Genomic DNA, 24,352 nt, shown 5'->3' on the forward strand with positions numbered 1-24,352 from the left:
GCCTCCCCGACCTTTGCAACCAGACATTTAGCAGAGAGACCTCTCTGCATCTTGCCCCCAGGCTGCAGGCCAGCCTCTCTGCACCCACAGCCCACAGTTTTTGCAGTGTTGTTCCCTCACCAGCACACTACACCTGGGCCTTCCCCTGCCTTGCATCTGGAAATCAGAGTGCCTCCCAGTCTAGCTACATGCCATTTAAGTTGTGGAGGGACATCTGTTTCTTGACACTGAGATCAAATTTCCATAAGTCAAGTGGAATCATGGATTTGGTTTGGTGTTTTGTTTTGTTTTGTTTTGTTTTGGGGGGGGGGGGTTATTCCTTGTTTGTTTTGTGATGGAACCCAGGGCCTCGCACACACTAGGCAAGTGCTCTACCACTGAGCTCCCCGCTCTGCCCTGTATTTTTTTCATTGTTAAAAAATATCATACTAATAAAATGAACAAAATTTCAGTGGTTCTTAAACATCTGAGATGAAGCCACTGTGAGGGGGAAGCTGTGTTGTTGTTTGGAGCAAGGACAGGGGATCTACTGCTCAAGCTCTGGAAAGAACATTGAAAGGCTCTGTATTTTAGTATTTTGATAGAATTGCTCTGTGCATCCATTAGGTCTGCTTAAAAAAAAAAGTAGCAAAACAAAACAAGAGGGCTGGGGTTGTGGCTCAGTGGTAGAGTGTGTGCCTCCCACGTGTGAGGCATTGGGTTCAATTTGATCCTCAGCACCACATTAAAAAAAACTAACTAAAGTTATTAAAAAAAAAAAAACAAGATCTCCCATAAAACCAGATACTGTATTCCAATGAAGCCTTCCTGAATCAAAAATACTACCAAAAACAATGTTAAATATTGACATTTCCTGGTAGATCAAATGTCACCCTCTTCTCTGTCTTCTCCTTAAAGTTATTTCTAAGAGGCTATTTTTGTTTTCAGAACAAGAAGCTTTTTTTTACTTTTTAAAACCACTTTGCTTATTTAATAATTCCCCCTAATTCATCATAGTTAAAAACAAATACTTTAAGCCATTTTAAGCTGTGATTTCAATTAGACTTGTTTCCATGTGAGGTTGGTAAGTCCCAGTGGTATGCAGTGAAGCTCTTAAACCAGAGAAGTGGCGTTTATGGATGGTGTGATATTTTAAAATGCCGCCAACTTGAAGGCACGTGCTCTCCCACTTCTGCTCTCCAGACGAGCCGCCATGGGATCGGGAGTGTTAGTGCTAGCAGGAGCCTCGAAGAGCCTGGGCAGACGCCTGTCCTGTGCCTGGCTTGGGAACAGATAAACAAAAGCTCTTCTCCTCTCTCCTGCAGAATCCCAACCCAGGATTATTTGCCGTCAAGCGCCCTCTGACCTATGCAGAGACGCTGATAGATTACCACCTCTGCCCCCACCCCAAGTACATGTTCACCAACGAGTGCCACAAGGGGTCCAGCATTCCTCTCACCCAAAAGCAGTTTCTCCATCACACGGTAAGGCCATCCCCCAGCCCCCTGACAGAGCTGGCCTTGGGCTGTGGGGAGGGGGAGGGCACAAGGATGGAGGGACACCACTGAAATTAGAAAAAATGAGGCTCAGAGCCACAGCTGCAGAGCAAGAATGGTAACCACGGCCCTCATCGGCCAGCCCTAAAGGGACATGGGCGGAGACTCGGTCCCACTCTGGTCCCGTCTATGCTCACTTCTTGGGTTACCTGCTTCCCCCTTTTTTCAACATTCTCACGTTTCCCCCTTAAAGGCCAGCATGTTCACTCACTTGAATTTCAACCTTGTGAAATAAATGGTCACATGGTTTGCATAAACCCATGGTCTGACCTCTTCTTGCTTTTGCCCCTACAAGTGTAGAAACATCAGGACAGACAAGGCACAGTAAAGAAGGGGCTCCAAAGAGTTCCTTCTACCCCAGTGACCAACCTGACCTGAATATCCAGAGACACTTCTTCAGGATTACCCTCAGGCCCCTCAAACTCAACAAATCCCTAACTTGGGTCATTATCTCTGACTTTCACCCATTACACTCTGAAGTGCCTTAGCCCTCACTTGCATGTGTGGGGTGAGGGAGTAGAGTGGAGTAACCAGGGATTGAATCCATGCAGCTTTACCCCTGAGCTACGTCCCAGTTCTTTTTCATTTTTTATTTTGAGACAGGGTCTCACTAGGTTGCCAAGGCTGGCCTCAAAATTGTGATCCTCCTGCCGCAGCCTTCCAAGTGTCTGGGATTATAGGAGAACACCACCATGCCCATTTCCCACTTGCCTTTTTGTTCTATGGAATGTGCACAGAATTCAGGGGCCCTTAATCCCTCCCTCTTGCTCATTCCCCTATCCAACCAGCCTGCTTCTTACATAACCTGCCACTCTCCCCCTAGCTTCCTCTGTGGCTCACCACTGCTGTGGTCAGGCCTCCATAAAAATCTTTTGATACAGATCTGATCATGTCAGTTCCTGCTTGAATGCCAGGGTTCTACTGCCTGTGTGAGCAGTTCCACGATTATTAGCTAGACCCATGAGGCCCATGGTGACCACTGGCCTCTCCAGGTGTGCCTTGCCCCCTCCCCATCCCATGCCTTGCACTCAGCTGAGCTGATGGTCTCCTGACAGCACTTGGCGCTTCACCAACACATTTGCACACACAGTTTCCCTGTTTGTCTTACCATATGGAGAACAACCCAACCTCTTTGAATGGGGCATTAGTATTGCATCCATAATCCTCAAAGCCAATCGTAAGGCCACATCTACCCCCATCACAAGGACATGTTTTTGCTTGTATGGCTAAGGAAGCAGGAGCAGGTGCACTTCTGTGTTGCCCTTTTCGATTTTAGAGTCACAAAAGCAATTGTCTTTTTTGCTTCGGCAAAATTCAATCATATTTAATGAAATGATAAATTTGCAGCTAACATTTTGAGATTGAAAATAGCTGAATGAAATGAAGTCCTCCTAGACTCCGCCCCACCAACCAGTTCCCTTCCATGCTCTACCCCTGAGCCAACTTTCATTGCAGGACATTATTCCCGGAATCATGCACTGGAAGAGGTTCCAGTCCCTGACGCTCTCATCCTTGCCAGAAACCTCTAAGATGGAGACCACCCAGAGGTAAGCCACAGCTCATCTGTCTCCTGGGAAGATGTCTGTCCACAGACCACAGAGGCTGAGACCCCCAGAAGTTAAATACCAACAATAGGTCAAGTCGTACTTTTAAAGCACGAGGGAGGGCTTGCTGATCCAAGAGCTATGAACACATGTAACTGATTTTCATATTTTGAAATTATCCAAGACACACTTTTTTAAAAAGTGATGTCCTAGGTGGCACTTGGCAAGACCAACAATCCAGATAATTCTGCTAAAATACTCATGGTCAATTTTTAAAGTTTTTAACTGGTCAAGATCACCTTCTGCACCCTCCATATCCAATTCTAAAGAATTCACTTCTTGCCCAGCCTGTGCTCATGGGAGTCCCACACTATCCTCAGACAGAGACAGCTCAGCTCCATGCACAGCCTGGGGCTCGGCCACAGTCAGAACTGGTAAGTGAGAATATTCTGTTGGCCTATGAAAGAAGAAAACCAAGGTAGTCAAATTTCTGCCAGTTTGCTTATTTAATATCTCTTCAAAACCCTAAGATATCAAATAGACTGATACCTTTTCTTTAGACTCCATCTGGTCAGCAGCTCACTCCTGAGCCCTTGAACTTGAGTCTTCAGTTCACTGTCCTTCTAAATGTAACTAAATGAGTTATTGGTGAGCAAATGTGCCTAATGTCCCACAATGATCATCAGCTGTCACCTTCTGTTCAAATCTTCTGATCCAGAAAGAGGCCCACCCAAGGTGGCAAAGCCCAAGAGTATCCAGGAAAGCTAACCCCTGCCACTGACCAAGGTCAACAGAGGCTCTTTATAACCCCCCATCCAGCTCCCACCAGTGTGTCCAGCTCCTCTGACTCAGAAACATGGAGAGTCCCACAGGACCTCTGGGGGCTGGGGGACCTCACATGTCTGCTGGGCGCCTTTCTGAGCCTCGTCCTTTTGTCAGAAAGATAAAGAGGAGGCTGAACTTGTGAGGGTTCTTCTCAGGTCCTTCTCAACCTTGGCATCATATTTTTAGTAGAACTAAGAATACTCACTGCTATGATTTGAACATGGTTTGTCTCCTCCAAAACTCGTGTTGGAGTTTAATCCCTATTAAGATATTAAGATTAAATACCTTAATCCCTATTAAGATATTTAATCCCTACTGAGGTATTAAGAAGCTAGAAACCTCCCCCTAGAGATGGAGCCTTTGGAAAGCAATTAAGATTAGATAAGGGGCAGGGGAGGTGGCACACACCTATAATCCCAGCAGCTCAGGAGGCTGAAGCAGGAGGATGGTGAGTTCAAAGCCAGCCTCAGCAAAAGTGAGGCACCAAGCAACTCTGTAAGACCCTGTCTCTAAGTAAAATACAAAATAGGGCTGGGGATGTGGCTCAGTGGTCAAGAGTCCCTGAGTTCAATCTCCAGTATCCCGCCCCCCCAAAAAAAGATTAGGTAAGGGGTAAGCCTTCATGATTGACTTCTGAGGGTTTTATAAAAAGAGGACAGAGGTCAAAGGACAAAATTCAATCATATGCCTGCACTCCCTATCTCACCATGTGATGCCTGACCCATTCCTGGATTCTGCCAGCAAGAAGACCACTACCAGATGCAGCCCCTCGACCTTGGACCGGAACTTTTTTCTTTATGACTTATCTGGTCTGTAGTATTTTGTTGTTAGCAACAGAAAATGGGCAAGTGCTCACCCAAAAAGCAGCTACCCAAGTCCACTGTCCATCCACCTGCCCCCCTCCAGGGATTGGAGAAGTTTGTTGGAATCATTGTACCCCTAGGACTTAATTTGACCTTTTCCTTCATTGCCAGCAGCAGAGTCTTCCTGAGTTAAAGCCAGTGCAGCTGAACTTCCAGGGGCTTCTCTATGTGCTGTGCTTTGGATTATTCCTCTGGAGCTTCTCCTCTGCCTTATTTCACAAGATAAACAAAAAGCCTGGGGCATGGGATTCAGGACAGGAGCCCAAACATGTCACTTCCTTTTCTGTCACACCTCATTCAACCTGTTGCCATCTCAAAATGAATCCAGCATCTTTCTTGTTTATTGTAACATACTTTTAAAAATCTAGATCTTCCAGAATCAGGGGAAACGGTGGCTGTGTAGAAAGAAGGAAAGCCTTGGTGTCAGAGAGACCAGCCTCTGTTACTTTCGGGCCATGCCACTAGCTCTCTGTAGCTGGGTGAGTCACCTCTTCACTGACATCCTTTATTTCCTCCCCTGTGAGGCAGGGGCAAGTGAGGAAATTAAAGGCTGGTCTTGTCCTCACAGAGCTGGTTCAAAGATTGAAATAAAATGATCTTGATGATCCTATGAAGCCATCCAGCATGCTGCCCAGGGCACTTTGGTCACCCTTCTCTCTTCTACCTTCCAAATTGTCCAATCACTCCGTGGCCACCAGATGGTGCCATCAACACCCCAGCACACACATTTTGCTGGGGGACCAGGACGCATTAAAATGATCCACATTGTGGGGCGTGACGGCACAAGTCTGTCCTCCTAGTAATTTGAGATGTTGAGGTAGAAGGATCTCAAGTTCAAGACCAGCCTCAGCAAGTTATTGAGGCCATAAGCAACTTAGTGAGACCCTGTCTCAAAGTAAAAAATAAAAGGGCTGGTGCCCCTGGGTTCAATCCCTAGTACTGAAAAATAATAGATGAATAAATAGACCCTTGTAGGAGGGAGGGGGTGGGTGTAAGTCAGTGGTAGAGCACTTGGCTAGCATGCTAAGGCCCGGGGTTCAATCTGCAGCATAAAATAAAGAAATAAATAAAATTAACCCATGTAATCAGTCAGGCAAACAGAGCTCTGTCTGGGATTCTGTCATGAGACTGAATAAGCAAACTGAGGAGTGATGGGAAGGGGACTGCCTGACTCCCACCCACGCTCCGACACACAGGTCCCGAGAATTAAGAGAAAACATCCTTCTTATTTATTTTTAAATTATTATTTCCAAAGCAGTGTCCTTGGAAAAAATCCTGAGGCTGTCAGTGTGCAGTGGCCGTGGACTTGAGCAACCATGAATTAAACATGAATTCTACATGAATTAAAGAAAACTCTCCACCATGACTTGTTACTTCCAGCTTCTGTGCCCAAATGCTCTCTTGGGCCAGTTTGTTTTTAAAATAAGCTGCAATTGAATAACAGTTCAAAATCAAGAGCAGATTCTATATTTCCTTATCATGGATTCCCACTGGATTTATTTCTAAATGTAGTTACAAAACAGTAATAGTAATTCCTTTTATTTTTTAAGTTCTGTTTTAATCCATTCAGGTTCCTATAACAAAATACCATAGGCTGGGTAGGTTGTAAACAATAGAAATTTATTTCTCACAGTTCTGGAGGCTGGAAAGTCGAGGATCTGGCATGACAGACATGGTGTCTGGTGAGGGCTTGTTTCCTCCTTGGTAGTTGGTGCTTTCTCGCTGTGTGCTCACGTGAACAGAGGAGCAGGCAGCCCTCCGGGACTTCTTTTCCAAGGGCACTAATCCCATTTATGAGGGGTGCACTCTCACGACCTGACCACCTCCCAGAATCTCATCTCAAAATACCGTCGCATGAGGAGTTAGGTTTCAGCAGATGATTTTGGGGAGGACACAAACATTCACTCTACACTCCATAGACATCCAGTTAATGAGTTTTCAACTTTTTGGACATTTTTCTTGAATAAATTACCTTCTGGTAATATGAGGCTTCCCTTGTATCTTTTGACTCTGAGATTTAACTGCGTCTTGTTAAACCAGGTAATACAGTTGCTTAACATTTATTTATTCTAAGTCATTTTTGTATCCATATAAATCAGAGCAGCTCATTGATTTCTGTACTTTTTAGTAAGTTCAGAGAATTTGTCAAGTCTCTGCAGACTTCCTCAAACTCTGAGAAGTGAGCAGCAATCAAAGAATTTTTCTCATCCAGAAGGTCCTAGACTTTCAGATTTTATAGAGCAGTGAAATGTTCAGAAAAACTTGGGGAACTGAGTTAGCATTATCAGAGATTTACTTCAAGTAAGGACACTAAAGTAGAACAATGCAAAACAAATGAGAGGCACTGAACCATTTCAAATTCAAAATAGGGCAGGGGATGTGCCTCAGTGGGCGAGTGCCCCTGAGCTCAATCCCTGGAAGTCCCCCCCCCCCCGAAAAAAAAGAACATAATGATTGGAGAATTTACGAATTGGACTCATTTTGTTTCATGAAAATCTCTTGGTTGTTGTCATTACGTCGCCCCAAACCAATCTGGTCTCTGCGAAGTGGTCCAGCTCCCTCTTTTCAGTCCCTCTCCTCAGCAGGACCCCCCTCTGACTACACACGTGTTTAAAAGTTTTGATGGAATTTTCAGTGAGGACCTGGATTCTTTGTCATGAAGTCAGTAAACAGGGTTAATCTCAGGTGGTGGGGCCCAGGGTCTTTTTAGAGGGGAATGAATTTAAAGACAAAAATCTGAGTGATAGTTATGCACATTGCTACTAGAGCATGCTTGTACCTTGCCCTTGTGTGCAAAGCCAGAGGAGAGGTATACAGACACATACTTTACATACACACAAGGACACACGCCTACATGCAAATACACATACATACACACATTTTAGAAATCATGAATGCACACCACACCCCACAATTCCAGTCAATATCCAAGCATTATTGCTTGCTTTCCATTTTCTTTCACTGTGAAGACCCTGCCCTAGCACATTTACTTACTCAACTTCATAATATATCCAATAGTTTCAGAACTGACTCCTCCATGAACACTTTCATAAACAAGCATAATAAATAGAGCACAGTTCTTCCCTACCCTTATCCCACCCAGGACTGGGGGTATGTGGGTGTGGTCGCACACTGGAGAAGTCACCTCTTCTTTCTATACTATATCAGTCCTTTCTTTCTCTTTTCCCTCCCTTCCCCACTCTCTGCTCCCTCCCTCTCTCTCTCTTCCTCTCTCTCTCACCCTTTTCTTTTTCTTTCTTTCCCTCTGTTGTGATCATGAATTACTTGTTTCAGTTTGCTTCCAGTTTTTTAAAATTTCCTTTCTCATTGACTTGATTTTATGTTTTCAATAAGTAGAACATCCCCATGTCTTCCAAACTCAAAACTACACACAGAGGCATCCGGGAAGCGTCCCTTCCTCCCTCCTCCCTCCAGCCCATCCCTGCTCAGGGGAGGGAACCGACTTGGTCTTCCGCCTCCCCTTTCCTGTTTCTCTCTGTGGTGTTAAGCATTCCACGTGTATGTATTTTTCTTATTTTCTCTTCTCATGTGAACCGTGGCCCTCTAGTTAGGCTCTTCTGCACTTGCTTTCTTCACTCCTAGAAACCACAGCATATCAGTTCACAGATACCTTTCCCACCTTCCCTCTACAAAAACCACAGCACCATAATGTTTTTTAGCCATTCTCTTTACTTGACAGTCAGGTGCATTTTTTTTTTTTTGGTTTTATGTGATTTATTTAATGTATATTAAGAAACACTTCTAGATAGTTTTTAAATACTCTAGTTGGACACAATATCTTTATTTTATTTATTTATTTTTCATGGCCCACATTCTCGCATGTACTAGGCAAGTGTCTACTGCTGAGCCACAACCCCAGCCCATAAATTTTTTTTTTTTTTTTTGGTGCTGGGGATCGAACCCAGGGCCTTGCGCATTCAAGGCAAGCACTCTACCAGCTGAGCTATATCCCCAGCCCCTCCATTTTTACACAGGGGCAAAACAAGGGTGAGAGTCTGCTCCCAAAGGCATGTGCATTCACAAAGGAGCCTCGGATTCACCTGTTCCTGCTCCTCTGCCTTATCTTCAGCCCACAGCTTTTCCCAGTCTGGCAGGAGGTCCCTTTCTTTCCACGTGTGTTCACGTACCACTCTTTGCTCTTTTTCATGACACAGAACTCTTTCAGGCTTCTGGAAATTTCTCCCACCAAAATTGTTGAAAACTTGTATCCACTCCTGTCCTTCCCCTGTTCTCTTTGCTGTTGTGTGATCCGTTTTTATTCCTTCAATAGTATTTAAAAGGTTTTTAAGGAAGAAGTTGAGACCCCCCAAAAAGCGAGTACTCATCCCACCATCTTGAATCAGAAATCTGCTGCCAACATTTAAATAACGACATATTTTCCCTCCCTATATCAATTATTTTAATGTCCTCAATACTCAGGAAATTTTATATAAATCTCTGTAGTTACAATGCCAAACAGTACGTCATGGGGTAGTAAGGAAGGTTTGAAATTGGACAAAATGACCAAGGAAGGCTATGAAGGTGGGCAAAATGGCAAGAACAAAAAGTAGGTCCTCTAACTTCCCTTCCCTGCCCCACCCAGGAAATTCTCTCAATGAGCCTTGCACAGGCCAGGCAGGCGCTCCACCACTGAGCCCTCCCCAGCCCCTCTGTGAGACTGACCTCACACTCCAGGAGACATCTGAAGGCAGCCTTCTCCAGGGTGTGACCAGGGCCTCTCAGCTGCCTCTGCCTTTTCCAGAAGCATTGGGGAGTGTTCCATAGGGAGGGAGGGCAGAGGAGCAGAGGACTCACCAGGGGTAAAATTGAGACGCTGTAGGAAATCACATAAAGACCCCCCCAAACTGCAATGTGATCATTTATCCTGGGCTGCGTGTGTGTTTTTCTTCTACAGCTATGACTCCTACAATCCGGTTATACTTCCTATCAACACTCCTGCTCCTCTTGAGGACTTACCGGAAGAAGACAGACTGGAAACTATTGAACGGTACTGATTTTTCTTTTTCTCTTTTTTTTTCTTTTTCTATTTTTCTGCATTTAATCTCTAATGTGATCTGTTTTCCAAAAAATATGCAAGGTGCTGTGAGGGATTTCAGAAGAGCACACAGCCTTTGAGCTTGCAACTCAAACGAGCAGATAAGGCCAATGTTCAGCCATACCACCATCTAAATGAGATCCCAACTTGCGCTGGAGGATAGACAAGGTGTAAAACATGTTGGTAGCTGGCTGCTGCATCTGAGAGCACCGGGAAGGGAGAGCAGAGATGGTGCTGATGGGCTGGGGAGGCTGCCGTGGTCCTGCGGACTCGGTTACTACGTGAAATACGGGTAGGATTTGGAGAGGCATGAAGAATAAGCCCAGAAGCAAGATGCTTACACTTGATTTTACTGATCAGCAGCCAGCAGCCAGTGAAAATATGCCCTTGAGTCTCCTGATAACAGACCCAAGAATGGCAAATCTGAGCCAAGCAGAGCACGTGTGCTTGTCTCAGAGCAGCTGCTCATCATGAACACCTCAGAGCACACATGTCCCCAGCTGAACCGCTTGCCAGTGCCCCATTTGCAGATGCCTCTACATTGCAGTCATTGCTTTCTCCTTTTTAAAATATGCTTAGCTCTTGATACATGGCTACATAACTTCAGGGAGAAAATGAGAGATTTCATATTTTAGCAAGTACTTTCTACCAGGCAGGGATAAAATTCATTTAAGTTTTCTAGATTAATTAACCAACAAAGCATAAAGTTTTAGCCATACTCATCTATATTAGTTCATTTTCTGTTACTATAACAAAATACCCATGGCAAGTTAACTTTATACAGAAAAGAGGGTTATTTAACTTCCAATTCTAGGAGTTCAAAGGCAAGGCACCAGCTCTCTCTCTGGTGAGGACCTCATGGAAGATGGCATCACAATGGTGGAAATACATGGGAGAGCATTTCGGGGCTCAGGCTCACTTTCAATAACTCACTTTCATGAGAACTAACTCAAGGGTCCCCGAAGAACTATCTTACTGCCTTCTGAGGTAATACCTCAGTAAACTCACCACCTAGAACTGAGACACCTCCTCACATGTCACCACACTGGGGACCAAGCTTCCATCATGAAAGCCATTTGGGTGCAAACCGCCTCCAAATCTTAGGACCATCTTTATTAAAATTAAATTCTATCACAATCAATCTAGAGCATTGAGATGTTGTATATCATAGCAGGGAAGGTGTAGGCTGTGGGAGCTGGGGATATAGCTCAGTTGGTAGGGTGCTTGCCTCACATGCACAAGGCCCTGGGTTCAAACCCCAGCACCACAAAAGGAAAAAAAATAAGGAGAAAGGTGTAGGCTGTGGGCTCTGCCACTCACTCTGAGTACACTTTGGGCAGGTAACCTCACCTCGGTGCCTCAATAGTCTTGTCTTTTTTTTTTTCCTTTTGGTTTTTAATACCCTTGAAGGTGGCAGAAAGGAGCACTTGGATGTGTGGCTGTATCTGTGATGGCAGTATTAGGGTAGGGCGCAAGGAAGACCACTAGCCTTAAGTGACAAGATCATGACACATTAGGAAGACCCAGGGCCCCAAATCTCCTCCTTTGGTCTCTATTTCCTGACCTTATATTACTGACGACCCACTCTCTGGCTCTGTCCCTATTAAAGCATAGATACCCCTGGGGGGGGGGAGCTCTGGGGAGTCTCACCTGCACGTCCATGTAAGTCCCTCAGAGCCTTTTTGAAGTTCAGACTTTAGGAACAGGGGCAGGAGAGATGGCGGAACTAGAAGACACCTAGTCCAGGAGGAGACCAAGGAAAATACGGGGTGAAAAGCTGAGGACACACGCTGCCACCTTAGGCATTGTGACAAGACGTGTGGTCCTGCAGGCTCTCATTCAACTAGAGCAAAGCGTCAGCATGAGGAGTCTGGTCCCTGGTCACTGCCCAGGCTAGTGTCCATCCTGGGCCACATGACGTGCCTGTGTTTGCTGCTCCTGGGTCAGTGACAGGCACATGGGCTCTGCACACCCCCCAAGGGCCCACTTGTCAAATTCTGGGTCCTACTGGAAGATGGTGGAGCCTCTGAGAGTTGGGGCTTAGTGGAAAGAAGTTAAGTCACTGGGCATGTGTCCCTGCAGGGGACTTGGGGAGTCTGCTCCCTCCTGTCTCTTTTGCCTCCTGGCTGGCATGAAGTGAATAGGCTTCTTCTGCCACACACTCCCCACCAGGATGTCCTGTGCCACCACAGGCCCCATGGCAGCAGGGCCAAGTGACCCTGGACCAAAACCTCTGAGACTGGGAGCTTCCATAAGCCTTTCTCCTTAGAAGCCGACTCTCTCGGGTGTCTCGATGCAGTGATGGAGGGCTAACACACCGGGATCACTGTGCCTTGAAGTGAGAAAGAGGAAGTGTTCTGAAGTATGACTTCATTCCTTCAATAAGACAGATGTCTTCCTTTTTTTGTTTGAAATATATGAATAAATTTGTCCTGGGCCTTATATGAATTGCTCACTTCACAAATGAAATCATTTAACACCTGTCACTTTTCAAAATATTATAGAAAGTTATGTATCAGTCCATTTTTCTGCTTCTTTGGCATCTGCAGAAGTTCTCAGGTCTAGTCCAGTGGGGCAGAACACTTGTACAAATCAGGCAAAGCGGAGGTCTCACTCACAGAGAAGCAGCAAGAATAAACAGAAACTCAGGATTCAGGGTGAGCCAGCTGTGTTAGTTTCTCATCGCCGTGACCTAAAGACCTAACAAGAGGAACTCAGAGGAGGAAAAATTTATTTTGGGCTCACAGTTTCGGAGATTCAGTCTATGGTTGGACAACACCATTGCTGTGGGCCAGAGGTGAGAAGGGTGTGGCAGAGGAAAATGGCCATGCAACCAAGGAGCAGAGAGAGAGAAAGAAAAGGGTCTGGGAAAAAGATAGACCCTTCCAAGACACAAACCCCAGTGACTTACTTCCTCCAACTTGTCCTACCTCCCAGGAGTCCATTCAGCTACCTGTGGGTTAGTTCACTGATGAGATCAGAGCTCTCACTTCTGGAAAGCCTCACCTCTGAACCTGACTGCATTGGGGACCACACTTTCAACGTGAGACTGGGTAGTGGATTCCAGATCCAAACTATAACTTCTACTCCTCAACGTAGAAAGCTGCCCAGGCTGGAGGCAGCCACATGGACAAATGCCCCCACATTGATACATTGCCGCTGAAGGACCCTGAGAGTGTGATAGGGAATGCTCACTCCACTCTGCTGTTATGCCTGAGTGTCACATGGATCACTCAAGCATTGCTGAGAAAACTGTTCTGAGAGGGACAAGGACACAGCCTAGTTCTGGACATTTCCTCCTGTCTCAGGATGTTGCAGCCTCGGTATTTTCTGTCCAAGAATTGCAAGCAGTGGTGTAGACCAAATCCAGAAGTTCAGTCCCAATGTCATTATCCCAAATGTTGAAATCTCAAACAATCAAAATCTCTAAAGTCTACATTCCTGAAAAAACGATCCTGAAAGATTAAAATCCCAAATGTTAAAATCCTGAAAGCTGGGCCTGGGGTTGTAGCTCAGCGGCAGAGCGCTTGCCTATCATGTGTGAGGCACTGGGTGCCATCCTCAGGACCACATAAAAATAAACAAATAAAATAAAGGCATTCTGTCCATCAACAAATACAAAAAAAATTGTTTAAAAAAATCCTGAAAGCTGACATCTCGAAAACCACAATTCCCATGAAAAAGAAGCTATGTAACAAGGACAGAAAGCCAAATTCTGGAGAAGGGATTGGTCATGCAATAAAGCAACGACAAAAACTTGAGTTTAAAAATGCATCATTGGTCTGCATTGATATTCCTTCCACTGGTGAAATTCCAGAAGCTTCTAATAAATTAAAATCACAATTGCCTGGAGAATTCAGTGATGTTACTCACTGGTTCAAAAATAATGATGTACATGGTGGGATAAGAAGGCAAGTTAGACAACAGCGCTGCTGTTTGATTGCTGGTATTATTTCCGCTGAATTTGTCGTCTGTACATGAGTGCATGCAGAATGGATTTCCACGTTGCCAAACAATGGGAAGATTTAATAGGGAATGCTCATGTCAGTATGAATTGAATCACAGAAGAATTTCAAAAAGAGTAGCGTGTAGGAAATGAATGTAAACATATTCTCTGAGGAGAGGCATAACCTAAAGAAAAACAAAGCAGCTATTCATTTCGAGGCAAAGCTTCAAAAGCTGGTTAATGATTGTGAAGGTAAGTCAGCTGCCACACACTATTCTGTGCAACTACCCATCATCTGGCCCAGTCACACACTTCTTCACATGTCAATTTTCCTTTTTAGTTCTTTTGGGAAGAAGGTGAGTTTCTTTTCTTTTTCAGTTTTTCTCTTTTAACACCACAATTTTTATTTATTCATTCATTCATTTATGGTACCAAGGATTGAACCCAGGGCTGCTTAACCACTGAGCCACAACAAAAAGGCTTTTTATTTTTTATTTTGAAATAGGGTCTCGCTAAGTTGCTTAGAGCCTTGCTATGTTGCTGAGGCTGGTTTTGAACTTGTGATCCTCCTGCCTCAGCTTTCTGAGCCTCTGGGATTACAGGTGTGATCTATCACACCCAGCTGCTCCCACTATTTTAAATTATTAAAGTATTATTTTTTACATTTCCCTATGTTATGTATTTCATCTTCACATCATTTCCAATATGGAGGTATAAACTGTGCAGAGGCTTTCAGGGTATGATTCATTTCTTTTTTTTTTTTTTCTTTTTACAAATTTGAACCTTTTTTTAAAAAAAAAATATTTATTTTCTAGTTTTAGGTGGACACATATCTTTATTTTACATTTATATGGTGCTGAGAATTGAACCCAGTGCCTCACACATGCCAAGCCAGCACTCCACCACTGAGCCACAACCCCAGCCCCACAAATTTGAAATTTTTTGACATGAAAGTACATTATTCATAGTGTCGGCTTCATGTGTATGCATTGTGTACGTACTTCCTCCATAATTGGACAACTGCATTTGTGAAAGATAAAATTTCTTGAGAAGTTGGCTCTTTGGGCAACTGCATATGCAGAGTGACCCTTGATGGTTTTGATCAGTCTTATCCAAAAACTTGGGCATTTCAGATGACTGTAGTCCTAAAATTAGGTTAGCACAATTACCAATCACAGTGATGTGCATTTATACATTCCACCTTTTGACCTAGTTCTTAAAAATACAATCTTTCTACTTCTGGCTCTTAAACCCAAGTAACTGTCATTAGCATGCCTGAGTATTTTATGCTTGCAAAAATATGTTAATCAGGGCTGGGATTGTGGCTCAGCAGTGGAGTGCTCACCTAGCATGGGTGGGACCTGGGTTCAATCCTCAGCACCACATAAAAATAAAGGCATCGTGTTGTATCCATCTACACCTTAAAAAAAGGTTAAAAAATATATGTTTATCATTATTTCCCATTTTATACTGTAAAGTGGCCTATGAAGTGTTTTGTCATATTGTATGTTTTTCAAATAATACCATCTTAGAATGTATATAAGTTTCTTTTAAAGAATATTTAAATTTTTTTACAGAATTTTAAGATCTTGATCTTTGGGATTTTAGACTTTGGGGATTTTGACCTTTAGGAATTCAACATCTGGGATTTTGGCCCAAACCTTGCAAGCAGGACAGGAAAGATCTGGGTCATCCAAGACTGTGGGGACCTACCCTCCTATAAGAACCCTTTTGATTTTCACTCCTTAGCTTCATTATTCAAAAAAGTTTTCAGGGCTGGGGTTTTGGCTCAGTGGTAGAGTGCTTGCCTAGCACGTGTGAGGCACTGGATTCAATCCTCAGCACCACATAAATAAACAAAATAAAGTTATTGTGTCAATCTAAAATATCTTTTTAAATGTTTTCAGTCTTTTTTCTATATTGTACTGGTGCATTATAATAATACATAATAATGGAGTTCATCATTATATATTTGTCCATGCCCCCAGTATAACAATATAATTTGGTCAGCATGGATTCCATTATTCCCCCTTTCTCTCCCACCCACCTCCCCCTGGTTCTTTCCTCTACTGCTCTCCCTTCTATTTTCATGAGAAATGGTTTTATTCTTAATAAATTCAAACTCTCATATTCTAAACTATACCTTATGATGAAGCAAAGAAATCCTGATAACTCAAGCGTTGGTAACCATTCATCACTGTCGTGGTTAGACTAGGGTCCCGGCCACTGCCAGCCTGTTCTGTGATCACAGGAAATGGTTTGGTACTTGCTAGGCAATAGCGTCCTTCACACAGTATGTACTCAAAAAATAACTATTTGTGGCATACTGTTTCAGTTCAGTTTTACACATAAATAATCAATTAGTGAAATTCTAAATAGCCGATATTTCCTGTTCTTCTAAGACCTGCCCACATGCTCCAGGCAGTACTTGAGCATCTAAGCCTGGAATCCTGATCTAAAAAGGAAGTTGAAGTGGCTTCTAAACAAAGCCCCACATGGGGGCATTCCTAGAGAGCACCACAGCTAAGGTAGGATGATGGTATGTGCTCGGTTCGGGTTCAGAACAATCCTGACTGTCCAGCCCGCTAGGGGGACATCAGCAGGCTAAAGGAGGGGCAGCCTCTCCTCCATCCAGCTCCGATGTGCACACTATTGTGATTCAGTTTCCTCATCTTTAAGATGGAAATAATAATAGTACTTCATAGGGGGTTATCAGAATTACAGGAGATAATTGATGCTGTTTTGAGGAGAATAGTATTTAAAATAACTAGCATTTACTGAGTACAAAATCTCTAACAGGCAGTGCTTGGAGAGCAGTCTCATGTAATCCCCACGATGAAGTCTTATTATTATGCTCACCTTAGAGATGAGGAAACTGCTCTGGGAAGATAATGCCTGCCAAGCACAAACATAGTGATTCACGTATAGCAGCTGCTCAGTAAACACTAGCTTTCAGCCATGTGAGACTAGGACTTTTTTTTTTTTTTTCAGTTTTCTAGGGTATTCTTCTTAACAGAAAACTGCCCTGATCACCTGTGCTTCTGTATCACTGCTGGTAAAGGGTGCTGTTTGTAACCCCAAACTTTGAAGACTTTGTTCATCTTGGAAGCATTCACTTTAACTGAAAGTGGTGGAAAAGGCTCTTTGTCCATTCATTGCTTTTTTCTTCTGAAGTCACAGAGATGTTGAAACTAGAGGCTAAGTTCCTTGGCCTCCCCAGCAGTTAAGTACTACATTTGATGAGGTCTTTGCCATGGGATATTGGCAGATGAGGTGAGAAACCTGGACAAAGTGTGTCTCCTCTACACTCTTCCTTTCCACTTTTTCCAGCTGAAATTCAAACGGCAAATAATATCCAGCTTTAACCATCAAACAACATAGCTCTAGGCCACAGTTTGGCAAACGATGGTCCATGGCCAAATCTGCCTGACACCTGTGCTTATCAAGTTTTGCCAAAACAGCCACACCCACTCAGTTACTATCTATGATTCCTTTCGTGTTGCAATAGCAGAGTTAAGTAGTTATAACTGAGACAATGTGACCTGCAAAGTCTTTATAGAAAAAATGTGCCACTCTAGGGAAGGTTCTAGAAGATTAAACTAGATTCCTTGAATTTCTTTCCCCATGGACTATTTAAAATCTACCAAATTATGTTATGTCTGTGGGTGAAAATGCCACAAAGAATCCTGCTTATATATATAATTATAATGCAGTAACTGAAATAATAATAATAATAACAACAACAGAAGAGAGACCAGTTGAGCAGAGCAAGTGGATCAGGTGGAGAAAAGAAGGGAGGTGAAGGGAAGGTGCTGAGAAAAGAGGCTGATCAAATTATGTCATGGGCATGCAAACATGGCCTAGTGAATCCCATATAATGCATAATTATAATTCACCAATGAATTTTTTAAAGGAACAAAAAGAAGGAAATATATCATTTAATTTTAAAGCAATTGTGAATTTTACAGTTATCCTTTATGATTGATTTCTATTCTAATTCCATTGTGGTCAAAGAAAATAGTCTGAATGATTTCACTTTTTTTGTTTGTTTTTATTTATTTATTTTAGTTGTTAATGGGCCTTTATTCTTTATTTACTTATTTATATGCAGTACTGATTATTGAACTCAGTGCCTCCCACACACTAGACAAGCACTCTACCACTGAGCTACCACCCTAGCCCTGAATGAATCAACTCTTTGAAGTTATTTAGGCTTTTTTTATGGTCTAAGATACAGTCCATTTTGGTAAATGATCCATGTGCACTTGAAAAGAATATGAAATCTGTGACCCCATTTCTAAAAATTGCTTTTTATTCTCTGGTTATAAATAACTCTTCCCTACCATTGTTTGTTGGCAGAAAGCAATTTAGCAGCTTTATGCTTCGCCAAACATAGACTCATCAAAAGTAGATGTTTAGGACTAATGTTGAAAGAACAAGGAATGCCGAACTCCTCCATGAATACAACAGTTCATCTATTTTATGTAGGGAAGGAAAATCAGTTCCCATAAACATCTTATTGCTTTTCAGCAAACTCTTTGAACATAATATAGAAGTTACATTGACTCCAAGAATGATTGAAGCGGAATTCCCTCTGTTGGACATTAAGGATGCAAAGAAGGAAAAGTAAGTGGTGGTTCTGGGGCCTTTTGATCCAAGAGGTAGTCTGAGATCAAAACTGTCATGTTATCTGACTCTGAATATCTCAAGCTTTGAAAGAAACACATTTCCTTTGTTTCCTATACTTGAATGTCTATTTTATTTTATACACAGTTAACCTCTTAAATTTGGTGAAGCAAGTGAAACTTCAGAAATTGAATCCAGTGTTTTCATTTGCTTGTCATTTGGCTTCAGAGACACATGCGTTCATTATTAACAGCTGATGGAGTTTCGTTGAATATGAGGGAGTATGCTCTAGGACAGACCAGACCTGAAGCTGAATCACAGCTCCACCATTTATGACATAGGAGATCTCAAGCCCAGCCACTTATCTTCTCTGGGCCTCAGTTTCCTCATCTGTAACATGCAAAAAAAATACAATCCCTTGCACAGGGCAGTTGTGAGGATTGATTGAGATGCCAAATGTGAAAAACATTCTTTCTTTCACTTCTCTATCAGGGGACCAGGTAAACTAAAACCATCCTTTTAAACACTGGTTTGGAAAAATATTTTTGCAATTGTAAATAATCACCTCGAATTCATAGGGGTTTATAAGTTTGAAATTCCACATATCCTTTTTTAAACTCTCTTATGTTTTAAAGTTCCACATAACCCAAAAACCAGATAATACAAAAAATATAATAACTATAATTCTACCACCCAGAAGTAATGATTTGCATAATTTGATTTATGGACTTCCAAATATATTATATATTAATAATATATTATAATATTAATAATATATTATATATATACAGTTTAAATAAAATTAAATAATATTATATATATATGATTTTGCATTATGTACTTTTATTTAACTATATATATAAAATATTTATAAATATAGATAGGCAGCATTATATTTCACTGAGTAGATGTACTATAATTTATTTTACTAACTCTCTACTAATGAATATGAAAACTCTTTTCAATGTTTTGCTATTGTCAGTAGAGCTGCAGCAAATACCCTGGTGTCGTAATTCCTTGAAAACTTATCAGACTTTTTTTCCTTCAGATAAATTCCTAGAAACATAAATGCTAGATCAAGGTACATTTTAAGGTTTTAAATATAGATTGCTTAGTTGCCATCCATACCTCCTACCAGCAGAGGTCAGGACTGCCTACATCGGATCGTCCTGGACAACATGGAATAAGATCTTTTGGGGAAGGGTTGGGGATTGGTTTGTTTTGGGTTCTGTTGATGATGGCAGTGGTTTTTGTTTTGTTTTTTATTTTTCATCTTTATCAATGTGATAGATTTTTTTAATTTAAATTTTTTTTTCTTGTTGGGGGGGATGGGAGGCTAGTACTAAGGATTGGACTCAGGGGCACTCAACCACTGAGCCCTATTTTGTATTTCATTTAGAAACAGTGTCTCACTGAGTCGCTTAGAGCCTCACTATTGCTGAGGCTGGCTTTAAATTTTCAATCCTCCTGCCTTAGCCTCATTAGCCACTGGGATTACAGGCATGCACTACCACTACGCCTGGCTTAAATTTTAAATTTAATTAAAAAGGCCATCTCTTCAATCCCCAGCACCACAAAAAAAAAAAAAAAAAAGTCCATCTCATTGTTTTAATTTTAATTTCTTTGTTTTAAAGATTTTTATGCTTATCAATTATTTTTTTGTATCAATTATTCTTGCTTATGACAAGCTTATTTTGCCTGTGTTTCTTTGTAACACTCCCCCACATATTAAGGACAGTTGCTCTTTCTTATATGGGCTGCAATTTTCTTTCCTTAGTTTGTCTTCTAACTTTAGAGAGTTTTAGAGACTGGGTTTTCCAAAAGACATGCTCACATGTCTCAGAGCAGTATTCTCTGGGGTTTCTCTGGCTTGTTTGTGATAGTTTCAGGCACCACAACAACCAACATTTCTCAGAAAATAGATGGGCAGTTTGTGGTAAAAGAAAATTTAAGAAATAAAATTTCTAACAGAGAGCATCTATTTGGATCAGTTAATTAACTCAATAAAATAATATCATAATATTATTTTATTGAGTTAATTAATAAATTAATTAACTGCACACACACACAAAAAAAAAAAAAAACTCTTGTACCTGAACAAAGAGAGGCATTTTGCATTTTGTTTCAAGTAGGTGACTAAAGGTTTTTTTTGTTGTTGTTGTTAAACATTTTTTTAGTTTTCAATGGACCTCTATTTTTTTTTTATTTATATGAGGTGCTGAGAATTGAACCCAGTGCCTCACTCATGCTAGGCAAAGATTCTACCACTGAGCCACCACCCCAGCCCAACTAAAAGTTTTTAATAAAAAACTTTTCTTCTATTTCAAAAAGTATCCATAGATGTAGAATGACTTTGTCGATGGCCTAGGTAATAGTCAATACTTTTCTATTGCTCTTTAATGTGGTTTTTCACCCTTTATACTTGAATATCAATTGATAATAAAATGAGTAAATGAAGTAGGAGTTATTACTTTATATGTTAAACCAAAATACTGCATCATTTTTTTTAATTTTTATTTTGGCTACTTTGCAAAAAAGTAACCTAAAAATAAACTCTGAACATTTTTTTGTTCATCAAATTCACTTTTAATTTTTATTAAAATATTTATATATGTGCATTTCACCCATTTGCAGTAAACATTCCCAAATGTACTTTGAATTCACCTCTTTTGCAGTTAAAATTATTTTGTGCATGTCAAAATTGTCAACATGGTTGTCATTTTATTGGCTGTATAGTAGTCTAATAGGATGATATCTCATAGACTATTTTCCAAAGATTTTTTGGTCCTGAAATTCTTTTTAACTCATATCAAACATCATTTTGTGCTTGATTTTGTCTATTCTATCTTGCCCTATACATCTCCCTCACCTTCTCCAGCCTCAATCAACCAGAGCTTAGACAGATGGGACACAACAACATGAACACATAAATGATGTTTGGTTTTCCCATCAAAACTGCTCTGCAGGATCAGGGGTGCAGCTCAGTGGCTGAGCACTTGTCTAACATGTACCAGGCCCTAGGTTCAATCCCCAGCACTGAAAAAAAAAAGAAAAGAAAAACTAAAACAGAATAAACAATGTGCTGCTTTCATATTTATTTTCATGGAAGTAAAGAATCACCTGTTCTCCCTTGACGGCTGGAATTACCTGAACAGATTCTTTGCTTACTGGAAAATGGTCTTTTTTTTCCCTCAAGACCCATTAAGGAGAATCATTGTATACTGTCCTAGAAACTGAGCAAGTGACTTTAGTTGCTGACACATCATTCAACACTGCTAAGATCATCACAATGTTAATATCTTTAAAAGGAGTCATGATCTCTACATTTTAGACATGATTCCATAAAATGGTGCTAATTCTTTTCTTTAATTGTGTGCATTAGGGAACATTTCAGTTCTCCAGTTTTAGAGATTTCTAGTTCTCCAAAAGTGTAAGGCATTTGCCAGAGCATGACACATCGCTCTCTCTAGACAGCGTCTCAGAATCATTTAATTTTATATTGTGAACCCCCATTTCCCAGGCAGATCATATAGCTGAGTTCACAATCTTTAGAGGGACACCTGTTCTTGCAACCAATACACTCAGCATCTCCTCCCAGGTATCTGAATGGTGGGACACTCCACAACAGCCTTCCCACTGCATGTCCAGCTACACCTTCACCTGTGGCCCAGCCCCCCCAAGAAGCAAGGCGGCCCCTAGGAAACCTAGATACTCCCCATTTCTCAGCCCTTTGTCTCAGACCCTATGATACCCCTTAACTGACAGCCTCCTTTTTATCTCACATTGGGTTCAAGTTCTACCCAACAACCCTTGGCCAAACCCCCATCAACCTCTATCACACCTTGAGCACCTGAACCACCTCATCAGGTGCATATCCACCTTTCTTCTTTCTTGACTGAGTCACATCTCCAGCCCTTTTTAGTATTTTTTTTTTTTTTATTTTGAGACAGGGTCTCACTAAGTTGCTTAGGGCCTCACTGAGGATGGCTTTGAACTTGCAATCCTCCTGCCTCGGCCTCTCAAGGCACTGAGATTAAAAGTGTGGACCACGGGCTGGGGATGTGGCTCAAGTGGTTGCGCGCTCGCCTGGCATGCGTGCGGCCCGGGGTTCGATCCTCAGCACCACATACCAACAAAGATGTTGTGTCCGCCGAGAACTAAAAAATAAATATTTAAAAAAAAAAAAAGTGTGGACCACCTCACCTGGTCATAACCTGCCTTTCTACAGCCATTATCAGAGTCAGAAACATTATTTCTCTACTTTATTCATGAAGATGAAAAAAACACTAATGCTGACTGTGGATTTAGAAGATATCATACTAGGATCTCTGAATAATTTTTCACTTTACCTTTATAACAATGCTTGGAAACATAGGAATTACCACTATGGGGAGGTGGAGACTGGACATCTAGGCAGGTGCCATGCTAGGAAACTGATGCAGCTGAGACTGGAAGCCAAGCCTGAATCACCTGAACTGAAGGTTCTCACTGGCTAGTAAATTATCGCCAAATATGACTTAAAATCTTTATGTGTTAAAACAAAAACGTCAACCTTCACTGGTATTGGTAGATGATTTGCATGTTTTACAAAGTGCCTAACATGCCCTTATTGTGCTTTCTGATATTCAGAGAGGTGAAAGACCAGGCACAAGCAGCAGAGAAGGCAGGAGAAAAGGTCCTTGAGGAGATGAAGAATCTGCAGGCCAAAGCTCTCAACGCATACCTGATTCTAGAATAAAAATCACCAGGAGGTCAGTTCCTCTTGTTTGCTCTCTGCAGATCACTGTGGTCCTTTGTGTCCACTTATGGTCTGACCATTTGGGGAAGTTCCTACAGAGAAAAAAAAATTGACATGTAGATGTACATATGTTTAAATTATAATTTTTCTTTCTAAAAATAAAATGTTATTAGTATCATGGCAATTTTGAAGCTTCTTGGTGCAAGATTTAGTGCTGGAATGTTGGAACAGAGCCTTCTTGAGCAAGACGTGAGCCCCGGTGCCAAGGGACCAAGAACCAGGGGCTGACAACATTTGAGGGAGCCTTTTGGAGGGGTAGGGGGCAGGAGCCAGAGACAGGATAGATTTGGGGAGAAGACTGCTCTCCCACCTCTGCACAGATTCAGCATTGCTGACTTTGGCTTCAGGAGCCAGTCCCAGGAGGCATGGATGCTAGCTCCCCAACAGCAAGGGGAGAATGGACCTGGAGGGGTCACTGAGAGATGACTAGAGCTTGCAGACTTGTATGGGAACGATGGGAAAACATCCCTCTGGGGACTCCCCTGAGATAAAGGTCCTTGAGGAGATGAAGAATCTGCAGATCAAAGCTCTCAACAAATACTTGATTCTATAATAAAAATCACCAGGAGTCACCAGAGGGGACTCCCTGGGACAAGAGGTTGTTGCAAAGGGCACCAAATAAGTAGGCAGGCACTGTGCCCCTGAGCCAGGCCTTTCAATAGTGTTTGTAAACATGACCAGTGAGGCTGGCAATATTTGAGTTGTGTTGTAATAACACATAATTATCCAAATATGTTTGAGTGTATGACTTCCACTCATTTTCTTTCTTTATTTATTCGTTTATTTTTATTGATTTTTAAATAAATGACAGCGGAATGCATTACAATTTTCATTATACATATAGAGCACAATTTTTCATATCTCTGGTTGTATATAAAGTTATGTTGACACCAATTTGTGTCTTTATACATGTACTTAGGATAATGATGTCCATCACATTCCACCATCATTGCTAACCTCCTGCCCCTTCCCTCCTGCTCCCAACCCTCTGCCCTATCTAGAGTTAGTATATTCCTCTCATGTTCCCACTCCCTATCCCACTATGAGTTAGTCAACTTATATCAAAGAAAACATTCAGCCTTTGTTTTTTGGGATTGGCTAACTTCACTTAGCATTATTTTCTCAATGCCATCCATTTACCTGCAAATGCCAAGGTTTT

General features: G+C 41.9%; 1 protein-coding gene across 2 annotated transcripts in view; it reads left to right on the plus strand.

Moving 5' to 3' along the window:
* Cfap221 (cilia and flagella associated protein 221) overlaps positions 1-23,317 on the plus strand; it is a 98,405-nt gene extending 75,088 nt beyond the window's left edge. For both annotated transcript variants that reach the window (XM_021722049.3, XM_040294115.2), the window contains 5 exons: positions 1,305-1,463; positions 2,991-3,082; positions 9,683-9,775; positions 18,300-18,395; positions 23,025-23,317. In XM_021722049.3, coding sequence (XP_021577724.2) covers positions 1,305-1,463; positions 2,991-3,082; positions 9,683-9,775; positions 18,300-18,395; positions 23,025-23,133 — 549 coding nt within the window. In that variant the 3' untranslated portion in view covers positions 23,134-23,317. The remainder of the gene's footprint in view (positions 1-1,304; positions 1,464-2,990; positions 3,083-9,682; positions 9,776-18,299; positions 18,396-23,024) is intronic.
* Positions 23,318-24,352: the final 1,035 nt, after the last annotated feature.

Source organism: Ictidomys tridecemlineatus, chromosome 7, assembly GCF_052094955.1.
Source record: "Ictidomys tridecemlineatus isolate mIctTri1 chromosome 7, mIctTri1.hap1, whole genome shotgun sequence".
In the NCBI taxonomy this organism is placed as follows: domain Eukaryota; kingdom Metazoa; phylum Chordata; class Mammalia; order Rodentia; family Sciuridae; genus Ictidomys; species Ictidomys tridecemlineatus.